Source organism: Nipponia nippon, unplaced genomic scaffold (genome assembly GCF_047370975.1).
Source record: "Nipponia nippon isolate SJK-2023a ecotype South Korea unplaced genomic scaffold, ASM4737097v1 scaffold_3, whole genome shotgun sequence".
Taxonomy (NCBI): Eukaryota; Metazoa; Chordata; class Aves; order Pelecaniformes; family Threskiornithidae; genus Nipponia; species Nipponia nippon.
Window position 1 is genome coordinate 91,342,700 of NW_028262347.1, and position 26,210 is coordinate 91,368,909.

Genomic DNA, 26,210 nt, shown 5'->3' on the forward strand with positions numbered 1-26,210 from the left:
CACTCTCACATAGACGTTCTGCAAATCAAATTATTTTGTGTTTCAGGCCAAGATGACTCAACTGCCAGAGGCTGAAAAGGAAAAGATAGCTGAGCAAGTGGCTGACTTCAAAAAAGTCAAGAGTAAGCTTGATGCAGAGATTGAAATATGGGACGATACCAGCAATGACATCATTGTTTTGGCCAAGAGGATGTGTGTGATTATGATGGAGATGACTGACTTCACAAGGTAATTACGGAAAAAAAGGGTCTTCATTATTTATAAATGTTGGAGGCCGTTGTCATATTGGTATGGCAGGAAATACTGAGTTTTTAATGTCGGGTGACAGCGTCTTTACAAAATCAAGTGGCTAAGCTAATGTAGTTAGCTTTACCACACTAGCTAGTAGTACTGAAATGTTGGAAGGAAGGTTTGAAGTTTTAAACTATGCTTGTCCTTATTTTATTTTTTTTTTTCTTGTCCCCTTCTATTCATTTGGTTGGTTGGGGTTTTTGCACATTTTTAGCACTTTATTTCTGCTCTTAATGAAAGGGAAAAAGTAAAAAAATCTTAATTCTAAGGCATAGCTCTGTCTCATCTGTTGTTCTTTCTACTTGTACCATACCATGCTGTCAAGCATAAAACATACTGTACAGAGCATATGTCTGCTGGTACACATTCAGACTCATGCATATTTTATATCCCATTACTTGCTGTTGCTTTCATCAGAAGTGTATCATGCTGCTATATGTAGTTTTAAAGACTAAAGTGTCCTATGGCAGATAGCTTTCAAAGCTGGCATTTCTCTCTGCTGCCAGTATGTATATGTTCTATGTTACTTGTATACAGGAAACAACCTTAAGTTCAGGAGGTTTTTCTGCCATGCACTGAATAAATGTTCAGTAAATTTCATCAAATTAATTGTACCAAAGGGAGGTACTGTTGTTTGGGTTTTTCTCCAACTGGTTACTAATAAAATAGTTGCTGGTTGGTAAGTGAAGCCTTAAAACACAACCACTCTTGCAAGACACTTCATGTCTCTCAAGATAAGTCCTTTCATGCAAGATACAAAGAAAAATCTAAGCCTCTTGGACAAATTCTTCAGGAGTGTACATTAAGCAGAGTTGCATAGAGCTGAACCAGCTAACAAAGCTGGGATCTGGCTTAGGCCTATTCTGGGGAAGACAGTTGTTGCATTTTATCATGCTAGCACTTTTCAAAGTCACCCTCACATGAGAGAAATTTAAAGACGTGCATGTTGAACTCTGCAACCCTTTTATTCTTTTTAAAGAGTATATGATTTGTATTGAGCCCTTTGAAAAAGAACATACTGTGCCATAAAGTCAGTCTTTACAATTAAAGTCACCTTCCTCACCAAATTATTAGCTTTAGATTAATCAAGATTAACAAGGCCAGTTCACAGTCTTAGTTTTTGCATCTGTGGCTCTCAGTTGAACACAGCATAATCTGCAGTTTTAAGTCAAAGAGCAGCTCTTGTTGCTGATATCCAGAGTCCACGGAGAACTCTGAAATGACTCCGGTAAAATCATAGAATCATAGAATACCAGGTTGGACGGGACCTCAAGGATCATCTGGTCCAATCTTTCTTGGCAAAAGCACGGTCTAGACAAGGTGGCCCAGCACCCTGTCCAGCCAAATCTTAAAAGTGTCCAATGTCGGGGGATCCACCGCGTCCATGGGGATATTATTCCAATCACTGATTTTTCTCATTGTAAAAAAATTTTCTTCTTGTGTCCAATTGGAATCTCCCCAGGAGTGACTTGTACACATTATCCCTCATCTTTTCTATGTGGCTCCTTGTAAAAAGGGATTCTCCATCTTTTTGTAGCCACCCTTTAAATACTGGAACATGGTGAGGTCTCTCTTAAGCCTTCTTTTCTCAAGGCTGAACAAACCCAGCTCTCTCAGCCTTTCCTCATATGGCACGCTTCCCAGTCCTTTGATCATCTTTGTGGCCCTTCTCTGGAGCCCCTCCAGCCTGTCCACATCTTTTTTGCATAGTGGGGACCAAAACTGTACATAGTATTCCAGGGGTGGCCTGACAAGCGCTGAGTAGAGTGGGATAATGACTTCTTTATCCCTGCTGGCAATGCCCTTGTTGATGCAACCCAGCATCCTGTTGGCTTTCTTCGCCGCAGCAGCACACTGTTGGCTCATATTGAGCTTGTTATCCACCAGGACTGCTGGGTGCCTTTCCACAGAGCTGCTCCCAGCTGGGTAGTTCCCAGCCTGTGCTGCACTCCTGGATTACGTTTTCCCAGGTGCAAGACCTTACACTTGTCTTTGTTGAACTTCATAAGGTTCTTGTTAGCTGACTCTTCCAGCCTATCCAGGTCTTCCTGCAGGGTGGCTCTCCCTTCCAAAGTGTCCGCTTCCCCGCTCAGTTTGGTATCATCAGCAAACTTCATCACAGTACATTAGATCCCATCATCCAGATCACTTACGAAGATACTAAACAGCGTTGGGCCCAATATCAATCCCTGTGGGACCCCACTTGTGACTTGAAAAGGAGCTATTTACTACCACCTTCTGCATGTGGCCTCTCAGCCAGTTCCCCACCCACCGCACAGACCACTTGTGTAGGCTGTAACGCATCAGCTTCTGTAGGAGGAGGCTGTGGGAAACTGTACTGAGACCCTTGGGAGAAATTCAAGTAGACAATGTCCACTGCTCACCCTGCATCAAATGAGCAGGTTGCTTTGTTGTAGAAGGCGATCGGGTTTGCCAAGTATGGTTTGCCTTTGGTGAATCCGTGCTGGCTTTTCCCAATCACGTGCTTCATTTGACTTGTGATAGCCCCCAGGAGGATTCGTTCCATAACTGTCCCAGGGACTGAAGTAAGACTGATGGGCCTATAATCTCCTGGATCCTCCTTTAAGCCCTTCTTGTAGATGGGGGTGACATTAGCTTTCTTCCAGTCTTCTGGGACGTTTCCCAGTCTCCACAACTTCTCAAAGGTTATGGAGAGTGGCCTCGTAATGATGTCAGCCAGCTCTCTTAACACCCTTGGGTGGATATTGTCAGGGCCCATCAATTTCTAGGGGTCAAGCTCCTGTAATAGTTCACATACGAACTCTTCCTTCACTGATGGTGGATCTGTGTTTGCATCAACCTGGGTTTTTGTTCCCAAGGCCTGAGGCCTGACAGTGCTGGTAAAGACAGAGGTGAAGAAAGTGCTGAGAACCTCTGCCTTTTTCGTGTTGTTGGTGACTAATTCACCTCTCCTGTTTAACAGCAGGCCAATATTTTCCTTCTAATAACTTAATTGAAGGTAAAATTAAAATCTATTGGGCAGAGAGACCGGAAATCCTAGTCTTTACTTCAGAGTATGGTAGAGAACTACATTATTGGAAGATGGATTTTTATTATTGTCTTCCAAATTTTAGGAACTGTACTAATCTTTTTTCTTCATAGATTTTTAGACTATAATTTGAGATATGCAAGTATATAAAAGTATATACTCCTGTATTATGCGTTTGATGCTGAAGTTGTAATTTCTTGGGGGTAGGACTGTCCTACCAAGTCTTTTGTTCAGTTTCTAGGACTGTTAGTAACAGAAACCAAAGTCACCCTATAATACTGTATATACAATAATGGTTTTACAAGATACTTTTGTATCTTACATAACTTCACCTCACATCTTTAGAAATCTGATTTTGAATAAGTCCATCAGTAATATGTTTTCAAGTTTTGTTTCTGCTTTAACGACGCCAAAGTCTTGTAAAGTGAAAGTTTGTATCTGTCTAAACAATAGGTGAACTCTTGTGGATCTTCCCCTTCCTCTTGTTGTTGTATCAAAGGTGGGAGTTAAGTGCTGAGGAACCCAGCTGGCTTTCTCGCTTCCTTCTCCGTGAAAATCTGGGGATGAGTAGTGCAGAGGTCACAGCAAACACCAGCTCACCTCAGGGTTTCATCTCTCCAGTCTGCAATTCCAAGTTCTTGGACACAAAAGAAATAAAAGATTCTGACATTTTGTATTTGTTACATCAGAAGCTACTCAGGCAAAATGGTAGATTTCTGTATTTGAGTCAGTTGTTACCTAAGCTGATCTCTGTTTTCCTTCAAATGTATTACCTTGCATTCATTTTTATTTAATCTCAGTGAGTGCTTTCCAAAGCTTCAGTTTTTCGAGGTCATCTTGGCATCTTAGTGTGATTGTGTATTATCCTGAACATTTATGCAACAGTTATATATTCAACTAAAACCAAGTTAACGTTGGTATCAGAATAACTCATTATTCAGACAGAAGGTAATGGGAATGATGATGGCATAAAGTATTGATATGTGTGCCTCAGAGGATTAACAAAAATACTTCAGGATGACTTCAGTGAAGGCCAGTGCTAATCAGCGATTGCTTAGCAGAAGTTAGGACTGGTGTAAAGAGTAACCATCTGAAGTAGCTTATTATGGCTTAGCTTCCTTATTTGATTATAGAGGCAGATGTCTCTGCTTTTTCTGAGTCTTGGCAGAAGGGACCTGCAGAACCTCATTTGAAACAATTCTTATCCTGCTGAACACTCATGAGCATGTCCTCTGCAGAGAGACACTAGGCCAGGCTACTGTAATTTTATGTAACACGTATTTTTCCAGCTTGCTTTAAACTTTGTATGTGCTACGTGACATAAGCTTACTAAAACTTGATGATGAACCTTGCTGCGGTGAGCCATCCTATAAATCATTGTCATAGAAAACTTACACTTGACAGATGGAAAAGTAATTGAGCAAGAGCAAAGTACTTGAGCAAAAGCAGAAGTCTATTGTTGCAATTTTGTAGCAGCTAGCAGCAGCTGCTAATCGGTGGTATGAACATGATAATCAGGCCTGTTTATGCAAAACTGGTTGTATTGATTACTGGAATCTGTTAAAAATTCTGTAAAAATACCATCGTATTTGCAGTACTAAGCTTTGGCCCTGACAGGCAGAGGTGGAGGCAGTGGGTAACAGGCATTTGCTCTGCTGAAAGTGTGGTCCCCTGTTCCTGTTTGGACTCCACCAGACTTGCTGCTTGTTGGGGGATAACATATGAAGTTCCTGCCAATTTTATTCTGTCTGTTTGCTGAAGGTTGTTGCTGCTAGAAATGAGAAAGTTTCATAGAGGTTTCTTTCCTGAATTTTACTTTGCTGAAAAATAACTGCATTGTTGTTTTAGTTTCTTGGGGGGGAGGGGGGCTACAGTGAATAAGGCAAAAAGAACAAGGAGTGTGAAATAGTTCCTGTATTTCCATGGCTTCAACAGCAAAGGCATTCAGCGAAGCTGAGAAACAAGGGAGGTTATCAGTGGGTCTGCTGATGTTTTCTATCTGTCTTCAGCCTGTAGCTGCAGCCCCATTTCTGTCTTTCTCTTGAAATACCATCTCGGCTTGGCTCTGCTGGCTTCCCCAGTGGTTGACCAGAATCCTGTACTTCTGCCTCTGGCCTTATGCAGAACTGAGCAAAGCCTGGGAGACGGTTCCCTTGTGCCTGTCACTTACCATCCTCCTCTGAATATGCAGGAGAGCTGCTTTGTCACTTCTCTGTTCAAAGGGGCTAGGCATTTTCAGAGCACCTTATTGGGTCAGAGTCTATCCAAAGTGCGTATCTATATCTCCCTTGAATGCCTGCTGTGCAGAACTGTACAGAATAGGGTTTGTTTGGTTTTCTGATACCTTAGGGATTCATTCAAGACAGCAGGGCATTTGGTTTCTTTGGCTAGAGGAGGTTTAAACTTTACTTTTCACTTTCCAGAGTATTAGGCTATAAATTATCGGGAATTGTGGGAGATACGTCAACACCGTCTGTGGATACATCTGTGTGCAAAAGAGGAGTTTGCTTGGCTAGTGTTTAGGCATTCTAGTTGCTGTTCCAAAAGCGGCCTATGTATTTGTCTTTTAAATATTCATTGGATAGTTTGGGGACAGGAATATGAATATTAGGTTCCTCCTTTCCACAAAGGCATAATTTCTATAGTCCTCACACATGGCGTACCCTGTAGCCTAGCAGTTACGGCATTTCTTAGTAAGAGGTGGCAATAGAGACGGATTTATATTTCTATGCACTGAAGTCACACTTGGCTCACATTCTGCCACTGTGGTGAGTGTTGACCAGTTATGTTATGGAGAAGGAAAAGCAGGATTTCAGTTCTTGGTTCAGCTTTTGAAAGGCTTCTGTTCCCTGGGTGAGGATGAGATATAAGGATTTCTTTGTCCATAGTTTTTCCTGTTGTCCATCTTAGATGACTTCATGAGGAGGATTTTGTTTTGTGTAGATCCCATTTTGAATTACTTAACTCTCATTTACAGGGTGTCCCGCTGTCTAGCAGTGCAGTGGTTGTGATATGAGGATTGCTGAAGATGTATTTAAGTGCTGTGATGTTCACTTAGTTGCACCTAAGCCCCTTTGTAGTCTTAGGTGTCTGATGTCTGAAATGCCATAGCTGTACAAGGACTATTACTGACTTGAAAACTCAGTCCAAAATTTATGCCTGCTGGCAGTAGTTCATTCTGGTTTTGAGCTTCCACTTTTCCAGCAGCAACAGATCTGTCCTGCTGTGTGGGAATATACTATTTTAAAGGAATAGCTTCTGTCTCAGCAATGAATGAGTTTTCTTCCTTTAAATTGAGCTTTTAAGTGAACATAATTCCTGGAAAGGATCTATATAAACATAGAGCAGTCAATTAATTTAACTTGCTGCTTAGACTTCGTTATATGTGATGTTATTTTATTGTATTGATAGGTGGTACCTAAATGAAAGATAAGAACAGAACCGGCATCTGAACAGGCAGACTTTTAGGGGAGTAAGAGGAGGCTACTTGGATTTGGGACGTAGTATCTATCTGGGAAGCAGATACTGTGCACTGTATTTTAGTTTTAAATCTTGGCCCATGAGCCAGTTGGTTCACCCCAAACAAAAGAGAACTTACAAAGATTTGACATTAAAGAAAACACAGTTTCTTGGAACAAGGAACTCTGAAGCACTTATAAACAACTACATTAGGGTACAACCAGCATCTATGACTCAGAGTTGTCTTAAGAAAGGCTGGTTACAATTTTTTAAGCAATTAATTCAAAGGTCTCCTCTGACTTCTAGAGTTACTATTTTTCAAAGCTGTATTTTACAGAAATTGATCAAGTAGCTAACAAACAGGCTTGGATCCATCATTGATTCAGTGTCCCAAATGCACTCATTTTTCCTCTCAATAAGAAAATACTTTGTTTTCCCAAGCTTTCTAACCATTTTCAAATTACATTATTGGTAAGAAACCTTGAAGGGCTTTTGAAATAACTGCTTATTTATATATTTATCTCAAATACAGGCATGAATTATGTTTTTAAACACATGAAAAAGTATGGACGAAATTACCCCAAAGACAGCGTTGGGTTAGGGAGATACACAGACACACATGTGTGTGTGCATATATATATTCTCCTTAGGAAGCAATGCTGCTATACAGTAGTTTATTCTCCGCCAATGTTTTGGAGTGTACAGCAGGCAGAATTACCTGTAAAAGAAATGGAATGGTGAAAGAATAGGGATTTCGGTATATGTAAACACATATGCGTGCTTACAGAATTTGAATTTTTTTTCTTCCTCGTGTCCTGTCACATTACGTTTTCCCCAGTGCAAAAGCATGAACATTCACTGATTGAAAATGCCTAAGTTTAAGAGGTTGTTAGAGCTTTTAATTTTATGGGAAAAATATTTAAAAGTATTTAATCACATGGGTCAATCACACATCAACGTTCTGTCTTTTTGCCGTGTCTTCTGTGGAAGTAAATAACAAGAAATTGCCTCATCTGCTATAATAGTTTTAATAATATTCTGGTGAAAATATTCTAATTTCTCTGCTGATTGGCTAAAAATGTACAAGAAGAATCCTGGAGTTGTGGGGTTTTTTTTCCCCCTTTCCACAGCAGATTTAAAATTAAGAGGGTATTTACCAATAAACAGACACAGGTCCTCTTTCAATCATATAAATGAATGTATATCTAATTCAAGCAGTGCTTAGGATCAGAACACTGCAATTTTTAATTCATATTGAGAAAGCAGCAAGATAGGGTCAATGGTTTAAGCAGAAAGGGAAGTCTGTCATGAACTTCTTGAGAACAGTTTTAGTGGAGAGCCTCACTGTTCTCACCAAGGAAAGTTCCTTCATAATAACAGAGAACTGCAGAATGTCTTTGCTGCAAGTTTTTCACAGCACTTTGCCAACAGGAAAGATACTACCAGGTCCGCAGATGAGATTTGGACATACAAGAAAGAGCTTGCTGCCATGTCTGCGGTGAGTTTAAAGACATGCCAGGGAGAGACCAGCTCTGGTAACTGCTTTCTGCTAGGCTGTTTCACAGCATGCCCTAATGGCATGCAGTCCATGGATTCAGGATTCATAGTGCCTGGTTGAAGTCTCTATGACAATCCCTTTCAGTTTTCTGTGGTATAAACAGTAAATGAGAATCACTGGGCTTTTTACTCCTACCTATTTTGTAGGTTTGTTGAGATTCCAAATGGGGCCATATGAACATTGTCTTTTTTTAAAAAAAAAAGTGCAGCTCTTAGCAAACTGTTCAGAAAATGTCTAATATTTGCTCTTGATACCTGACATTTGTTTATAAAATGTCATCAATATCAGAGTTAATATTAGAAAAATAGTAAGAATAGCAAAACAAATTAGCAAGACAGAAAAATAAATCTAGCAAAGTCATTCCCCAAAAGCTGTGTCCCTTTATCCTTATAGTAAGCCTAAATATAATTCTGCTTATACCTCTAGTACTTCCAAGGACTGTAGCTTAGCCTGAAATTTTCTCTCTGTAGTACTCTTGGTTAAGACCAAGTGCAGCTGCCCAATCTAGCAAGTCTCCTCACCTGGTAACAGCCACAGTCTTCAGCCTTAATTCATCTGCTCTCCCTGGTCTTCTAGTCTTCGCTTGGGAAAGCAAGAGGGGGGATCTAAAAAGAAGATGGGAAGTCAAGATGACAGTTCTGTAGTTACTGGGATTTGAAAAGACCATCAGACAAAAAGATGAGAAGAGGGATTCTGTTCCTGTTCAAGTTTATCCATGAAGCTCCTCACCATAATTCACTATTAGATTTACCTTTCCTGGTGTCCCTTTCCACTTCAGAGTTATCCATGATCCTGCTAGTTTCCCTTCAGTGGCCAGATGCTTCTGAAATACTGTGGAGCTTTTCCATTGCACCCTGAAGTCCACTGACTTCCTTGCCTTTTTCTGGCCCCTCCTAGCCCTCAGAGATCTGTGAGTTCCATCCAGCTCCTCTCACCCATCTGGAAATGACTCACATGTCTCAGCTCTCTACTCCGTCTTCTCCCTGGTCACCAACCCAGTCTGTCACTGCCACAAAACATAATGGTACCTTTATTACTAAAACCTCTGACCTGGCTAGGTGCCTTTACAACTACAGTTCAACTTCAGGTACGTATAAAAATTTCCCCTTTCTCTCTCCTCATTGCTCATATCATAGAATTCATAGGTCAGAATTACTTCATTCATCAGTCTGGGATGCTTTTGAGAGTCTATAGCTGCTCAGTGTTTGCATCATAAGATGCATATGAGAACAAACAACTTCCACTTTTAAGTATTTCATCAAAAATCACCCAAAGATTTAAGGTTGTGTAAGTTCTGTCAACAGTGATGTTGTCCAGCTGAGTCATCAGAAAGGACAGAGTTATTTTGGACAAAACTACTGTGGGCAAAGTAGGTGAACCCTCCTTAGGGTTCTATCATAAGAGCAACTTTTACTAGCGTTAATCATATAAAGATGTTCTTTAAGATAAATTTATTTCTAAAGCAATTACAATTTAGTGTGTGCATATTTGCATGTGTTTTATCATACATGCTTTGATAAACAAAGCCACCAGGATTTACTTGTTGCAACATATTAGATTAAGCAGATAAATTTTACTGTTAAAATGAGCAGCAGAAGTGTATTAGCTAGAGTAGTGTAAATGTTCCTTACGATTTTGCAGTACTTGCAGGATACTGACTGTCCTGCCAGAACTACATGTCGTAGCCTCAGGCAGTTGTTACCCTCAAGTAAAAACATGGTCTCTCAAATTTGTGATGAATTGTTGAGATGTGTAAAGTTAATTGTATCCTGTAACACAGAATCAGCTGATATTGCTCATTCTTCCCGAATGTCACAGAGCTTCTAAAATGTATACAAATTCAACTTTCACAAATAAATAAGGATTTTGAAGGCTAACATCCTGTATCTGTCCTCCTGCCCAGCTCGAAAGATTTTAACTGAGTCTGAATTTCATGCATGGTACTACTGTGTCTTTGCTAATGATATTTACATAGTATATGATAGCTCATATGATACTCATGTAGATGCTCTTTTACCACTTTTCTAGTAAAAATATTTTCAGCTGATTCCTAAAGACATATACCAGCAAATACTTAATCAGAAATGGCAATTGCTACTCTGGTGGCCTCAATATAATTCTAAAATGTAAGTGCTAAATATTCATTCTCTGATAGTAAAATTTCTTTAAAAAAAAAAAAAGAAGAGACAGACAAATATATTAGTCATTTTATACAACCGTATATTTCAAAGTGATAATCACCTTGTGGAATGAAGTCTTAGAACCAAAAGAGAAATGCTTCAAGAAAAAAAAAAAAAAAATCTCTCTAAACAGTTTGGCTCTACTGCTCAGTGTTACTCAAAGTATTTAGATATTCAGTTTGCCTGCAAGTTGAGTGGATTTTTTTTCTTGTAGTATGCATAATTAACATCAGTAGCACTATTATTACACAGACATGATAAATCATGGATGTATGTGTGTTTTAGATATTTTTGTTAGGAATTACAAAGTCAGAATTTACTTTTAGACTGTGACACAAACAGGTTCTAAATGGATAAACAGTATGCAGCTAAAGAGGAGGTTAGGTAAGAAGAGTAACAAATACAATGTTAAGATGCTTGCTGTTTTGCAGGTTAACAAAGCATATTAAATACTCATAAACCAATACAGTGAACAGCTAATGACCAAAATAATGAGCATAACATTGCTTTCTTTCCTCTGCAACATTATTGTTACAAAATACGGCTAAACCATGTATAACTACTTTCAGTAAATGATTTTTTGCTATTGCTCACAAATGGGCTAGGGGTACTAAAGGGAAGGGATAAACTATAGCTCCATGTCAGCATCAAAGTCGGAAGAGGGTAGGTACACATGCATGGCTATATGCATTGGCTTTGTTTTGAATCTGCATTTTTGCAGCCTCCTGTTTCTTTTGCATCACCTCTGTTGTTCCTTTAACCACAACGTTTTTACACACTTCTTTTTTCACCTCTGCTGTGTCAAACAAACCATCTGCCTTCACTGTCAAAACCCTTAAACACACCTATTTCATCTCTCACTCAGTACTGTTTCTGTCTCCAGTCAGCTCATAACATTCATAATACCACCCTATTCCTTTAACACCTACTAAGTTTCTTTTTTCAATGTGTCCTTTCAGTGCTGTACTGTGGAAACTTATTATTCTCCTTTACATCACAGAAACACTCCAGGTTGAGAACTGGACACTGGTAGGCATGTTAGTTTGCTGGGGTCACTTGCTATCCAGCAGTCCAGTCTCATCTCATTGCTTATCAGTTTCTTCCTACCAACTCATAGAAAAAATTAGGTTAGAATGGACCTTTGGAGGTCATCTAGTCCAGCCTCTTCAAAGCAGACTAATTTCTACATTAGATCAATTTGCCCAGGGGCTTATCCAGTAAAGCTTTGAAAATTACTAAGATTGGAGATTCTGGCGTGTCCAACCTCTCTGGGCAACGTCACATAGTAAAGAATTTTTCCATCTTCATTTAACAGGAATTTTTTAGCTGCAGCTTGTGTCCCATGCACCTTATTTTTTTACTGTGCATCTCTGAGGAAAAAGTCAGTGTCCTTTGTATCATTCCCTTCAGGTAGTGGAAGCATGCAGATTAGACCCCTCCTTTGCCTTCTTTTCTTAAGGCTGAAGCTTTGTTCCCTCAGCCTCTGCTCCATCCATCATATGCTCCAGCCCCAAGTCTCTGGACTCTCTTCGGTTTGACAGTGTCTCTGTAGCACTGAGGGCCTCAAGATGCAGCCTTGCAAGGGCCAAGTACAGGGCCATCACTTCTCTCAGCCTGTTGGCTATGCTTTTAGTAATTCAGCGCATGATGTGGTTTGCCTTCACTGTGCAAGGGCACATTGCTAACTCCTGTTAGGTCATTTTATGCAAAGTTATTACCTAAGCAGTTAGTTCTGCCTCTGCACTGGTACATGGAGTTGTTCCATTCCAGGTACAGGAACATGTGTTTTATTTTGTTGAACTTCAGAAGGTTTGTCAGCTCATTCTTCCAGCTTGCTGAGGTCCTACTGAATGGCAGCCCAACCATTCAAGTATCAGCTGCTACCTCCACTTGGTATCATCTGCAGACTTCTGAGGGTGTGTTCTGTCCCATCATCCAGGTCATCAATGAAGGCGTTAGACAGCATTGACCCCACTGTCAACCACTGAGGAACACAGCTTGTAACAATTCATCAGTTAAACTTCGAACCACTGACCATTAACAACAATCCAGCCAGCTTTTCACCTACTTTGTAGTCCACCTATCTAGCCATGTCGCAGTTTGTCTGCAAGGATACTGTAGGAGACTCAAAAGCTTTGTTAAGGTGATCAACATCCACAGAACTAGCCATTCCATCACAGAAGGCAATTGATTTGGCAGACCCACAATTTGCCATTTGCCCTTTGCCCTTGCTAATCATATTCCTGCCCTCAAAATGCCTTCCATGAAGACTTTCTCCATGATTTTCCCCAGGACTGAGGTGAGGCCTTAGCCTGTAGGTCTGCAGATCCTCCTAAACTTTCTGAAGATGAACTTGAAGACTAGCTTGGAGCTGTCTGTTGTTTCTTCTTCTGTGTTAGCGTGCGAGTTCTTTGGCAGCAGGTACCTGGCATGTACTTAGTGGGTGCAGAACAGCGTCAGGTTCATGGTAGTGATTACTGTGATATCTGATTCTGCATCTTTGAACATATCACACATTATTGTCACTGTTCCTTCCCAGCCTCTCAAGTTCATTGTAAAGTTTTAAGTTACAAATGTGTGACTCAAAACTAAAAGCTTCTGGAATACAGCAGGTACTGAAGTTCCCCCCCCCCCCCCCCCCCGAATGCTATTAACTTTCAAATAATTCAGTTAACATACGATATAGTTTACCTAGTAACTCTTGGTTATTAAACTGCTGCATGGGCAGTTGCTTATGTCTTCATGGAATCCTGATCTTCTCTTCAAGGTATTATGCTTCCAGTTCTGGAAAGAAAGAAAAATGCTGATCTGTGAGTTATGATTTCAGAGCAAGGCTTTAATGGAAAAGATTGGTTTGGGGTAAGCTAATTTCACAAAATTTGCAGGAACTGTTCTACTAGTTAATCACTGTTGGATCTGTGTGAGCTGATGTTTTCTCCCCTGTATCAGGAGAAGGATAGACTTCCAAGTCCTCAAAATTGTTCACAGAGAGAGAAGTCATAGTGGGAAAACAGAAGCTCTTTAGCAAAATGTCAGGACAGAGCGATGTTGTGTTGCTATTTTTTCCTTCTCTCAGTGACATAACTACGTTGTGGATATCTTTCTACACTATAAGCATGTGTAATTATTCAATTGTTTTTCTAGTTGGCTCTTTCCTTCGAAGGCTGAGGCATTCACAGTCTGGTCTTCTATTTAACAACTATTTTTTTAAAAAGACACTTTCTTTGTGTTTGTGTAACTTGCATTTCTTTGGATCAAAGCTGAAAGTGAACGTACGCTTGATAATAAAAAAGCATTAACTGTTACACTTAGACTTTTGATAGAAAAGTGGGAAAAAATTATTTTAGCTTGACATTTGACCTTCCTAATTTCAGCTTTTATATTGCCAATGCTTGCAAACCATTTTTTTAATTCTTCTTTTTCCTGCAAGAAATCCAGGTATTGATGCAAGTAGCAGGGCTCAGAAGTGGAGCCTTTTTCACGTAGACATGAAGTTCTTTTAAAGGAATACTTTAATTGATTGGAAACAGAGTCACTTGCCAGCTGGAATAGAAAATAACTCTTAAATTTCATATATACAGGCAGAAATTCAGACACATTCTCTCACACAGAATTCTACTAGTCATCTGGTTAAAATTCTGTGTAAAACTCCTTAACTTAAAAATTCTGGTGATGGTTTGCTTTTGTGATGTTTTTAGTTGACTCACTGCTGGACTGTACAAAGCCATTTCTGAATCATTTCTTTCATGTTGTAGAATGCCTTGTAGTCATGGAAGCTGTGAAGATTAATTCCCCTGATTAGAGCAATTACATGCTCCACAACCTAAAAGAATTTTACAGATTTAAGACCAAGAAAATGTGTTCCACTTGAAAAACAGTGAGCCTCTTAATTCTACTGTTTCTGTATAAATCCTTTGTTTGTGCTGACATGTTAGTTATACCTCATGTATAAGGTAAACAAATTGTGTACAAAGGACAAAACAATTACTAATAGGAACAGAAAAATATTTTTAGACCTCCCTGTCTCAGCATGTCTAAGTGTAACTAGTATTTCCTTGAAAACACTGGGTCCTCAAGAAATCAGATAAGTAACAGCTGTTGCTACTTTACTATTTTTTCCTCTACTCCTCTGCAAGATTTCAATGAATTCCTTGCATTTTTAGCAATCTTACAAATAGTCTTAACAGTTATTTCAGGGTACCTAGTACTTCTTGATACCAGTACTGCAGCCCTTAGCATAAAAGTTGAGGCAAAAAAGTAAAGGGATAAAGAGATGTTTGTTGCTTGGGCAAGGAGGTTAATGAGGAACTGATGTCCATGCTTCGTGTACATAGCCAAAGACAACTGAATAAAGTGGAGACATACTCAAATATAGAAAAATGATGAATAAGGCAGATAAACTGATCTATCTACCCATTGGTATAAATCCATCTAGGACTAGAAGCAAATCAACTACAAAGTCACAGCATACATTACAGCAAATACAACTTGTCATTAAAGTAGGATTGTATCTCTTGTGCCAGAAAGAGCCATCTTTTGCCTTTCATCTTTAGGTACTACTATAGTCAGAGGCCAAAGTGAGTTCAGGACTCCCAAGTATTAGCTCCTGCCAAAAGAGACATAAGGAATGTAAAGCAAGAGGGCTTCAGACAGTAATTTAACAGCTTCCAGGCCAGTTTCCATAGGCAACTAGGAAGCCTGTGGCAGGGCAGTCTCCTTTGGGCACGACAGACCAAGGGAAAACTGTACCTGTATGAGCAGCATTAGGCCCAGCATAAAGCCAGATGCAGTGCCACCTCACAGCAGTTTAGGTTGTGCTCTGTGGACATTCACCATTTAGCAGGGATGGGCATCAGCTCCCTAGCAAGGGGAAGCTGAGCACCCCAGAGGTAATAGCTACCTGCTCAGTTGCAGGCTTCTCTAGGGGCAGCCAGCACCACCACTCTGGCTGGGGCTGCTCAGTTTCTATCCATGGTCATCTTCCTCCTTGTCCTTGAGGCACCAGGAGTGAGATCCTGAGGTTGTGTAAGGGTATAGGCCAGTGTCAGTGAGCAGCAAAGGCCAGCTGCTCCCTAAGGGAAGCAAGCCAGGATCCAAGGGCAGTCCCAGTGCAGACAGAGCTTGCACTGAGCACAGCTCAGTCTGACAGCATCTGAACATAGCAAGGAGCACAGGGTGCTGTTAAAAATATCCATCAGCCATCCCAGTCAAGGTAAGCAGTGAAACAGCTGTATGGTCTATCTGGGAGCAAAAGAAGGGGCCAAAGCCAAACTCTAGCATGCAGATGAGGGGTCCATCCAGGAGACAAGCAACTGGCCAGGTAAGTCCAAAGTCCATCCAGAGGGTAGGGCTAGAAACAGGGCTGAAGACAGGTATACCTGTGATTCAGGTCAGGGCTTGGGAGTGCTGCAGGCCAGAGCTTAAATGGAGCTCTTGGGCCAATGGACAGAGGCTGTGGGATGAGACCTCAGGTGAGACTGGTCAGGACCATTAAGGCCTATTGGTGCACTCAGGCCCATCGCAGCTGGAGCAGAGGAGAGCTGTTTCTCCTCTATCCCTTTTCTCAGTCCATTCTGATGGCTCACGCTCACCCAGAAGGGGAAGCCAAGATGACAGTGTCCAAACTGGATATGAGGTCATGATCAGTGACATATTACAATTTGATGTTCTTGTGATAATGTTCAGGGAAGGGACAGTTTTTGTAGCGTTCCCCAGTTGGCATGTCATTGAGCCTGGCTTGTGAACTTTAATGGCTTGATGCAAGACTTGTTTTCTGTTTATTTTGCTCAAGCTGTTGTTGGGTATGAACACCCAGCAATGTCTCCTAGAGAAATAAAGAGGTAGCCATTAAAAAGGCAAAGCACCTCTCCCAGCTTTTTTCCCCTTTAAAATGTAGGCCTATTTTTATGGAATTTATTTGCTATATTTTGTACGTGCTATATATTTTTTGCTATAACACCATATGTTCAGGTTCCTCCTGAATTAATTAGCAGAAATTAGAAGCTTAAACCTTTGGAGGGTTTCCAAGAAATAAAGACTGGAAACTTTTGCAGTTATCAGCCCCTTCGTTGGAAGTGTAGGCACATCAGTGAATTAATTATGACCAGAAATTTGACATAAAATATTAGTTACTTTTTTTTCCTGTGAATTTAATGCTGATTCAACTGAAAGTTTTGCTTGCTTCTACAAGAGATCAGTCACATTCAGACTGTGATGCACACCCGCATTTCTCTTGACTATTTATTGTCCAAGGGTGAAAAAACCTGATTTATGGCAGTTACTGCACTGTTGACCTGGCTGGTGTTTGTGAAATAGAAGACTAGAGTTTAATTGTCAAGGCAGAGTCTGTGAACTGGATAATACAGATAGTACCCAGTGTGGGTACATAAAAATGAGTAGTAACTGTTAAAAGAAGGAAGGTAAATAGTAATTGCAGATAGTGAAATAGAAAGGAAACAGATCAGTGGGATTTTATTTTATAAAGCGAAAGGGAGTGCTTTTGATGCTGTGTAGGCTTTGCAGTGCTGGTCTCCACAGTTTGCAGATACTCTTCAGAGGTTTGCTTGTGATTACCAGGATGAGATGAATCTAGTAAAGGCGTGTCGTTTTCTGGGCTGCTGCTCTGATCTTAGTGAGGAGGCAAGCAGGCAGTCTGGAGAAAGGGGAATGAGGAACGCTTGTAGTCAGGGACTTCTCTGCCATCTTCTTCCCTCTTCTTTACCCTTAGAAGCAATGCTATCAACTTTGTTTTTCAAGGCTTCTCTATCAGAATGTAAAACATGAAAAAATTTTGAGGCCATAAGTCGCATTTTCCAAAGCAAAGAGATTTTGTAACATTTTTATAAGAATCAGTTACTTTAAGCAAATTATCTTTTACATTGACATGTCCAATAATGCATAAGCATTGGAGAAAAATTAGGCTTTGGCCTTTCGTGTACTGGACGTATCCCGTATCCTTTAACATGTAGATGAGGTGAAGGCACAGCACACCCTAAAAAGCAGGTTTCATGGGCGTACCCAGCCACATCCAAATCAGCTAGCAGCTTTCCAAATTGTGTGCCTGGCTTTGGTTGTTTGGTATATCAGAAGTACATTATAGGGTGGGGAGAGGAAGTATGGTTAGAATTTTCTTTTCAGTATATGACTTCAGTCTTTCCTAAGGGATTATTTTACTATTATTTTCCCCTCCTCCCTAAACTGGGTTACAGACCAGTTGTTTCACAGCACCGTAGCACTTGCTATAGTCACCCTCCTCTGTGCAGATGAAGCCGTGGTTATTTCAGAGAGATAAGGCCTTCATCTTCATAAAAATCAATTCACCTGTATTGTTTTTCCTTCCTCTGTTCACCCTACCAAATGTCTGACTTTCTTCTGTCTGAGTGAGCAATCCACAGGAAATAATTTCAGTTGAACCTTTGGTTTCTTTATGGCCAAGAGTCAAGCTAGGATGGAGTTGCCGTCTAATAAAATATAATTGATCCCAGAAGCTGCAGGGCTGCAAGCAGCCTTACTGTATTTTCTATATGATTCATTTTATTTAGTATCCTTTTAGTTTAGTTTTCTTTTTTGAATATGCATCCTTCTGAGAAAAACTATTCACAAATGCTCACCTTGGGAGCATGGTAAACAACAGAAACAGTGCTGAACTGCTGTGTTTTCTGCTAAAAATATGACGGGAGTCTGTTCCAACGTTTTTTAATTAAACCAGGACCTTTCAGGGTTCACAGAGCCTGCCAATGATTTTCACAGTTTTTTCTTCAACACTATAGAGCATTTTTTAACACATGTTTTTTATTCAGTGCCTTCGGCAGCTGCTGTTTTGGTACCTTTGGGGATTAAAACTCCATCTTTCTCCTTAAAATGGCACTGGTAGTGGCATTCAGCTTTTCTTAGTATGCCTCGGACCTGATGTAGTACTGTTGTTCATAAAGGTTAGCAAATAGTTTTGCCTCTTCATCCTACTATATTCTTGACACCTTTGAGGCATAATATGTAGGGCAGAAAGAGGTATGCCCATACCAAGCCTCTGGCCCAAACTCCTGACTTCCCTGACACCAGCTGAGAGGAGATTTCAGCTTTCTAAGTATGAAGGTGGTATTTCCCTTGTCACGGCCTGTGTTCTGTGTAGAGACATACCTCTGGCTTGCTGGAAAGAAGGTGAAATGAGAAATGATGGACAAAGCTTGTGTTTGGATGGACTGGCTTGTAGCACTAGATTTTCTGTAAGCCTTGTGGTCACCAGTCACCATTATTGCAGTGAGGCGTGTTCACACAAATACCTGCTCAGAGCACGGTGCGCCTCCCTGCACCAGATCCTGTTTTCATCAGCCAAGTTTAGGTACAAGCAGAGTAGGTGCCCTTCTGTCTGCTACAGACCATGTGGTCGGGGGAATTATTGCTGCTTCAAGGCCCATTTGTAGAATGACCACAGCCATTTGACCACTTGGAGGTCAGTATCTGGGGATATGGAGGGTGTGCGACCTTAACGTGAGTAAACATGATATGGATATTTGGGAATATCCACGTCACGCAAATGTAGTCTTAATGCAGCGTACGCCCAACAGCAGTAATACCATGATTTCTTTACTGAAAGATTGCATCACTGCTGTTAGAAGATGGCAAAAGGTAGAAATGTAGAGGGATCTGTATCGCAGATGGCAAACATAAGATTTTCTTTCACAGTATTTTCCCACAGCTGTCTCAATCCTGAACTCTTAAGGTTCTGAGAGCTATCGTCATTGTCAGCAAGTAGTGGATCAAACAATTCCCCTAATTCAGTGTGCTCTGTGATGGCAGAGGGAAGGAGTGACACTGTTCAGTATACCCTGGGTGGCTGAGAGTTAATGGAAGGAGTCTCAGAGGTTAGCAGGGCATCTTCATTTCATGGTAAACTTATTGGAAAGCTATTGTTTAAAGACACCTGATGTAGTCATACTTGTTTCATCGACCATTGAGATCATCCCTACATATGCACCTCTGTTATCCCCCTAAAAGAAGTAGCTGACATTGTCATTGAGGTCATCTTTAGATTTATGGAAAGGCCAGGTGTCATCAACATACTGAGAAGCAAAATAAATAAAATACAATCAGAGCTGTAAAGGAGGAGGGGAGGGGGGTTGTGAGCACCCTTGGGCCCATAGGCCTACCCCCAGAAATGCATGGTATTCTGGAGACAGCATGCTTCTGGTTAGTGTTGGATCAGAGAAGGAGGAAGCAGAGGAATGTAGTTTGCTTTTCGCCATTCAGGTCAGCTTCCCACTTCCACCTGGATGTCTTGATGACTAGTTCTCTTGCTGTCCTGAGGTGGGTCTGTCTCTCTTTCCCTAGAGCTGAAGGTAAACTATATAAGCTAGGACTAAAATTAAGAAAGTACTTGGCCATATACACGAACACCTTTGATTTATATTTAGCATTAGGCAGTGGTTTATTTTCAGAGTTTCATTCATTGGTTTAAACATCATCTTTTTCCTGTTGGCTGAATCATCTATGCAGAGCAGCGTATTCTTCGGTGAGTAATGGCTGAGAAGCCTCTTCTGTATGTATGGGCCTGTGGTAATTGCTAGACATACTGTAATGCTCTGCTCTTAAATAACATTTTCTTTTGCTAAATAGTTATAAATAGTTCATAGTTCCCAGTTAATTTAGCACTTCAAGGTTTCTATACTGGAATATACATGACTCCGTTTCTCTCTCTTGAGTATCTTCCTTAATGCTGTCTGGTCTCTGTCTATATTGCTTTTCAAGTGGGCCAGTCAGAGGTAGCAGATGAGGACAACATGAATATTCTAAAAGTGATTTCCTTAAAGAGTTCTCAATGCTTATACAGGAAGGCATGAGCTGCAGGCACCAGATGCTGGGCATTTGTTACTAGCAACTGTGAGAGCTTGGTGCTACGTTACACCAAGGGTTTTGCTGTCGTGGTGTAGGTAACACAGGATATGGCAGGAAAAAGTTCCTGCCAAAGAAGTTACTGCTGTTGGAAGGGGTATCGGAAGTGTTCACTCAGTATTTCCACTAATTTTCCTTTTATGCCTGGAATACTCTCAGAGGATACCTCTCCCTTTCAGTCCTAGGAAGTTTCAACTACTGTGATATAATTTAAAAGTCTCATTCACCAGAGAGCCTGTGCCAAACATCTTTTCCAATGCTTTCATCTCGACATAGCAAAGTGACAGCGACACTTGCCGATGGCAAGTAACTTGCCCTGTTGAATTGTGTTAATTGTGTTGAATATAATTTTCTGCAGAAACTGTGTGTCCGTTAAGAAAAGTTTCTAGCCTTCTTGGTTGGTAAGAAAACCTTTGAAGTACATAAGTAAGATAACCAGGAATGGCCTGTCTTGCTGAGGTTGCACCAGGCAGTTCAAAACAGCAAGGGATGATCTACGTAAGACCCAAATTCTGGCTCTGGTTTGCAGTCTCTGCAGCCAAGCATTTCAGCGGGAGAGTTCTTGCATCGCTGTGGGGAAGGAAATCCCTTCCTCCCCCCCAGCATTCTGCAGCAGGAGCAATGAATGCTCTCTGTTGCCAGTCAGTAGCAAATTCCGTATTGAGATGGGGCGGGGCAGGAAAAGTGAGCTAAGCAGCTTTGTACAACACTATAAGCAGACATATCTGTCTGCCAGAGGGTATACATTCTAGCAAACAGCACCCATGTTAATAATTTTTCCCACGTCTTTGCTTTTTTGGTTTTTTTTGTTTGTTTGTTTGTTTGTTTGTTTTCTTGGCATCAGTGACGGAGTCAAGCCAGTGACCGCATCCTCCTCTCATACTACCACTTATCTCTCATCACCATGTGGCTGCAGGAGAGCTTTCTTACTGATGTTTGATGAGCAGAACAGGAATTAAGACCTTCCATGTTTTAACTGCTCTTTTCTTGCACTCATATAGTCAGTGTTGACGATTCACAACATTATTAAAAATCTTTCTATATGTATTTACTTATGTGAGATATGTTATTGTAGGTGAAACTTACCTCCAGCATTTTTTAAGTAAGTTTCATGGCTGTTAAGCAAATCCTGAAAATGTGACCCCTGAAGCCTTGGAAAACAGAGTAAATATAAAGAACCTCAGGTTTAGTATTTCAAGTTTCATGGTATTTATTCCAGTTCTGTGATATTTTCAAGTCTGACTCATGATATTTGAATGCTTGAGGCTGACAATACAAAGATTTCATTTACACACTCTGTATGTTACACTGTGTTTACATAAGTAGTTAAGAGCAACGAGGAGAGGAATTTCTCTGGAATTTCATGGAATTTCTCCCATGAAAAATGTGGGAAATTTGGGAGGATGAGAACATCATGACCCTTTTCCTTTGGTGCTGTAGAGCTGTTCATAACTCTGTGAGTTGTCAACAGTATGAGACTGAGAATGAGAATTGTTTACTTCTTTTTCAAAGCATGAATAAGGCAAGTAGCAAATTGATAAAATACAAAGAAAATACAATACAGTCTGTCTCTAAAATTGTTCTTTTTCATTTTGCAAAGTATATATTTTTATTCTAAAAATCTGAAATTAGTTTCCTCTTTGCACAGCATTTTAAAGCCAGGTACTTTTTCAATAAGAGTCAAGTAAGTAGTGCAGTCATGAAGACTAGCTAGGACTAAAATTGCTTCTTCTGGTTATGCCCGTTAGGCAATTGTAGTATGGAGGAAGTAAAAGTAAAAAATGTATTTACTGGTTTAATTCAGAAAAAAACCAAAACACAAACAAACCCAAAACCCCTGACCCTTGAAATGCAACAAATAGGATGACACTAGATGGTGTTTCAGCTCTGAAGAGTTGTATCTGAAAGATTCTGATCATATCTGGTGTCCAAGGCAACACTGTCAAGAACTTCTGTTGCCTTTTAGTCTGATTCTGTGGCCACATGGAACAGCAACTTGTCGGTGAGCCAGACAGCGTCTAGTAGAAAATAAATGGGACTAAAGTAGTATCAGACAAACCAAGGCAATTGAAAAATTCAAACCCAACAAGTCCAGCTTGTTCAACTTCTGTGAACTTACTTGTAATAAAGTAAGCTTTACCGGTACCTTCATCGGGGCTTAGAAATTAAGAGTTGGTAAGAGAATACGTCCACAGTAAAGGTGAGTACAAATGTGTAGTGGACATCAGTAGTTAATGGCTGGGAAAAGGATGCTATGATCTTTAATTTAATAAACCATTATTATTTCCACCGTTGGAGGAATCTTAAAACACTGATGCTCAGCTGTAACCAACTATTTCAATAATTAACTGAATTGTCTAATTGTCTAACTAATTAACTCTCTAACTAAATGCCAGCATTTCAAATAAGTGCGTGGTCTGTAGTACTCTGGCAGGAAGACGTGAGATTTTCTACTTGGAGATTTTGAACTTGAAGAAGAAAAAGAAAATTGAAAATCAGCATCCTGTTTTGATGTGGGGAAATTTACTCATTTCCTCTGGACATAAGAACCAAACTGAGAGGAAGAAACAGGTTGCAAGGCATAGAAATTTTAGGGTGGGCTAATGCATGAGGAAGTAGTATTTAGGATCTATACATTCCTGAAGATAACTGAAAGGAGTAGAGTCCAGCTGAGTCACCTGGTCCATGGTCACCAGCCTTACCATAGAACATGTTCTTTCAAGAGATCTCATATCAAAACACATTTCTATTAATTTTAGCCGATTTTCGTACTAGTTCTCAGATTAAAGGAAATGTCTTTAAAGTAAGTCTTTCATACAACGTACATATTATAAACACAACATGTTGTACGTATTGCTATGATAGAATTGTACATTGTTGTTGAAACAAAACTGCAAGTTAATGGTGCTTTTCAGAGGCCATAGAGGCAAAGAAGTAATTCTTTGGAAATATTTTGATAATTGGTTCAACATATAATTAGAAACTTGAGTGGTATTTAGAAGATGGATTACTGAGCCATTAGCAACCTAGCAATATGATTAGATATCCATATTAATAAACATCTGTCACAACGGCATAGCAGATGTGCTAGGTGCATGTATAACATGAAATGTAAATTTTTGATGAGTACGTTCTTACTTTTTACTACAAAATGTTTTAATTACATTATATATATCATTTGTTTCATTTTGCAACACTGAAAGTGCTTTTTTTAAAAAAAAAACAAATCTGTGAGGACAGTTTTCTGGTAAATTCTAAAATGTGGCTCTGCTAATAGAATGAATTAATTTGGAAAGGTGAATTTTATTATCTTCCGTTACCGATCTCCAGCTTATCATTACAGGTTTGTTGCAGCATTTTGTTTCCGGTAATCCTGATTTTGGTACCTCTCTAGGCTCAACAGCATCTTTAATTCCAGTTGCTGTTGAATTTATAATGCATGGCATGTAGAGTGTACAACTTCATGACTCCCTTTTCTAAATGTTTGATGTCACAATCAGGCAAAAATTGCCATTGTTTTCTGAAGATGAAACTTGAAAACTTGATGAATGCAATTATAAGGTATAGTAGTTTAACTACCAGAAAACTGACTCCTTAACTCCAAAAATTTCTTTCATTCCCATGTTCTGTGTCCTAAACTTCATTCATCTTAAAATCCATTTATCATATTTGCAAAATCTTTGATCGTTGTGAATTTTTTCTTTGCAAAGCACTAGATGAACACTCTGAAAGACAATTTTGCAGTATTTTTATATACCATTAGTCAAATACATCTTTCTGTGCAAAAATGTTGGCAGGTTACTGATAGCCCAGGTGAGTTTTTGAATCAAACTTTGGTATTAATTTGAATTTTTCTGGAGATTTTTCAGAAGACTGATTCCTTTGTTGTGACATACTAGGTAGTTAAAATTATAGTTGTACCACTGAGAGGTCTTGTTCTTTCAAGTAGTTTTAAAAGCTATTAATGATAGCTTGTGGGCAGAAGTGTTGAAAAATATGATTATTAATAGCACGTGTTAACACCAGGAGTAGGATAGCAAATGTAAACTCTGAAAATGGCGTGACTGGTGATTAGCAAGATGATGTCACATGTAGTAAAGGCATTCTGAAAGATTCATTTTGGAATCAACATTTCAGTGGAATGATAAACCCTTCAGTAAAGAACATTGCAGTAGGAATGGGCAAGAAAGAGGTAAAATGATGGTGCTGTGAAACAACTTAAAGAATTCGAAAAATGTTAGAGGGAAGGTGAAGAAGAGATTTGCAGAGGCTAACTGCGTAGAGTAAAACAATACCATAAGACAGACCTGATTGTAGCATGGCCTCCTTTCTAGCCCGTGGTATTACTACTATTAATCAGTTTTGCCAGTTCTCCCAATTTTCTTCTGCATGTAGCAATACAATGAGCCTCTTGGGGCTCTGCTTCACGTGGGAGGATATTTTTTGTTCTTCCAGCCATCATCTCTCCCCTCTGTTCTTGCAGAGGTGTCCACTGTGACTACAGTCATGGCACCAAGCTGCACCGCATCAAGGTCTCCTGTTGCTACTGCCTGGCAGGGTAGGGATGCTGGAGAGGATTGGCATGGCAAAGAGTGGCCACTCATCACAGCTGTCCCTGCTAAGGAAGCCCTTGCTTTGCGTTAGACAGAGCCTTAACCTTTATTTAAAGGTAAAATGGTTTGGGCTTTCATGATTAGAGATTAGAAGCTTGAAGACATGACCAGTGTGCAGCCTTGAGCTTTAGAAATAAAACAAGCTCTAAATAATCTAAGCACCATACTTTTTGGCCAGCCTTGTGATTTTTGAGATCTGGATGAGGTTTTTTAATTACTATGATTGAAGATACAGTCAAGGGGAATGAGAAAATTTGAGGTAAGAAGGGTTCAGAATTAAAACTGTATGTCATTGATACAGCTCAGCTTAATTGTGTTAAAAGACCTTTCAGCAGCTGTGTTCACACCTGCATGGACTGCACAGCTAGGTTCTGGCTTTCTGTTCTATTTTTAGGTAGTCTCTGACATACTCTCAAGCAGGAAACGTGTATCTTAGGAGTCTCATAGCATTCTAAATACAGAAACCTAAATTTGTAAAGGTGCTTATTTATCTCCATCATCCATTGAGGAGTCATGTTTTCTAAATACCTGAAAGCCCCAAAGTGGAATTCTTCGTGTAAATGGCAGTAGACCATAATGCCTATGGTGTATCCAAGGCATACCTATCGTGCGTAGGTAGTCCTTGTGTCAGGGTGGCTGCATGCAGCAATAGATGCTGTCAGTAAACCACCAGACAATTAGCAGTTCTAGGGAAGCGCTGAAGGGAGTTGCCAGGTGAGCTGGTGGCAGGTTAATAGTGCTTTGCCTGCTAGAATGCAGAGAATTGCATGGAGAACGTTCTCCAGCCCTCGTTGCTTGTCCTCACCCCTGTTTCATAGCTGGAGTTTATGGCAGAGTGGGACTACCATGATTTGTCTTGGCGAGCTGCATAAAATACCTACGTTTGATCCATTGGCCATAGATATTTCCAAGGAAGTCAGGTGGTGGATAGTGGAGAATGATCCTACATGTCGTCTGTTTATGTACTATGTGCTGTGTTAATCTGGGAGGTGTAATGAAAGCTAGAAACTTGTTAAGAAAGCAGGTCAGGGTGTGGGTGTGCGCGCGTGCGTGCGTGCATGCGTCAGGTTTCCTAGACTTTCCAGTTTGTTTGGCTGGTATCGAAACCTAGATACTCTGTCTTCACTTGCAAGGTGGTTTCCATGTAGAGGCAGTTATCCAAAAGTTATCTAATTGTCTTGCCACAAAATATATGTGGTGTTTAATGATGT

General features: G+C 40.1%; 1 protein-coding gene across 3 annotated transcripts in view; it reads left to right on the top strand.

Moving 5' to 3' along the window:
* Positions 1-26,210, top strand: part of CTNNA3 (catenin alpha 3) — a 544,198-nt gene that overhangs the window by 477,948 nt on the left and 40,040 nt on the right. For all 3 annotated transcript variants that reach the window (XM_009465979.2, XM_087766290.1, XM_087766291.1), the window contains one exon: positions 47-228. In XM_009465979.2, coding sequence (XP_009464254.2) covers positions 47-228 — 182 coding nt within the window. The remainder of the gene's footprint in view (positions 1-46; positions 229-26,210) is intronic.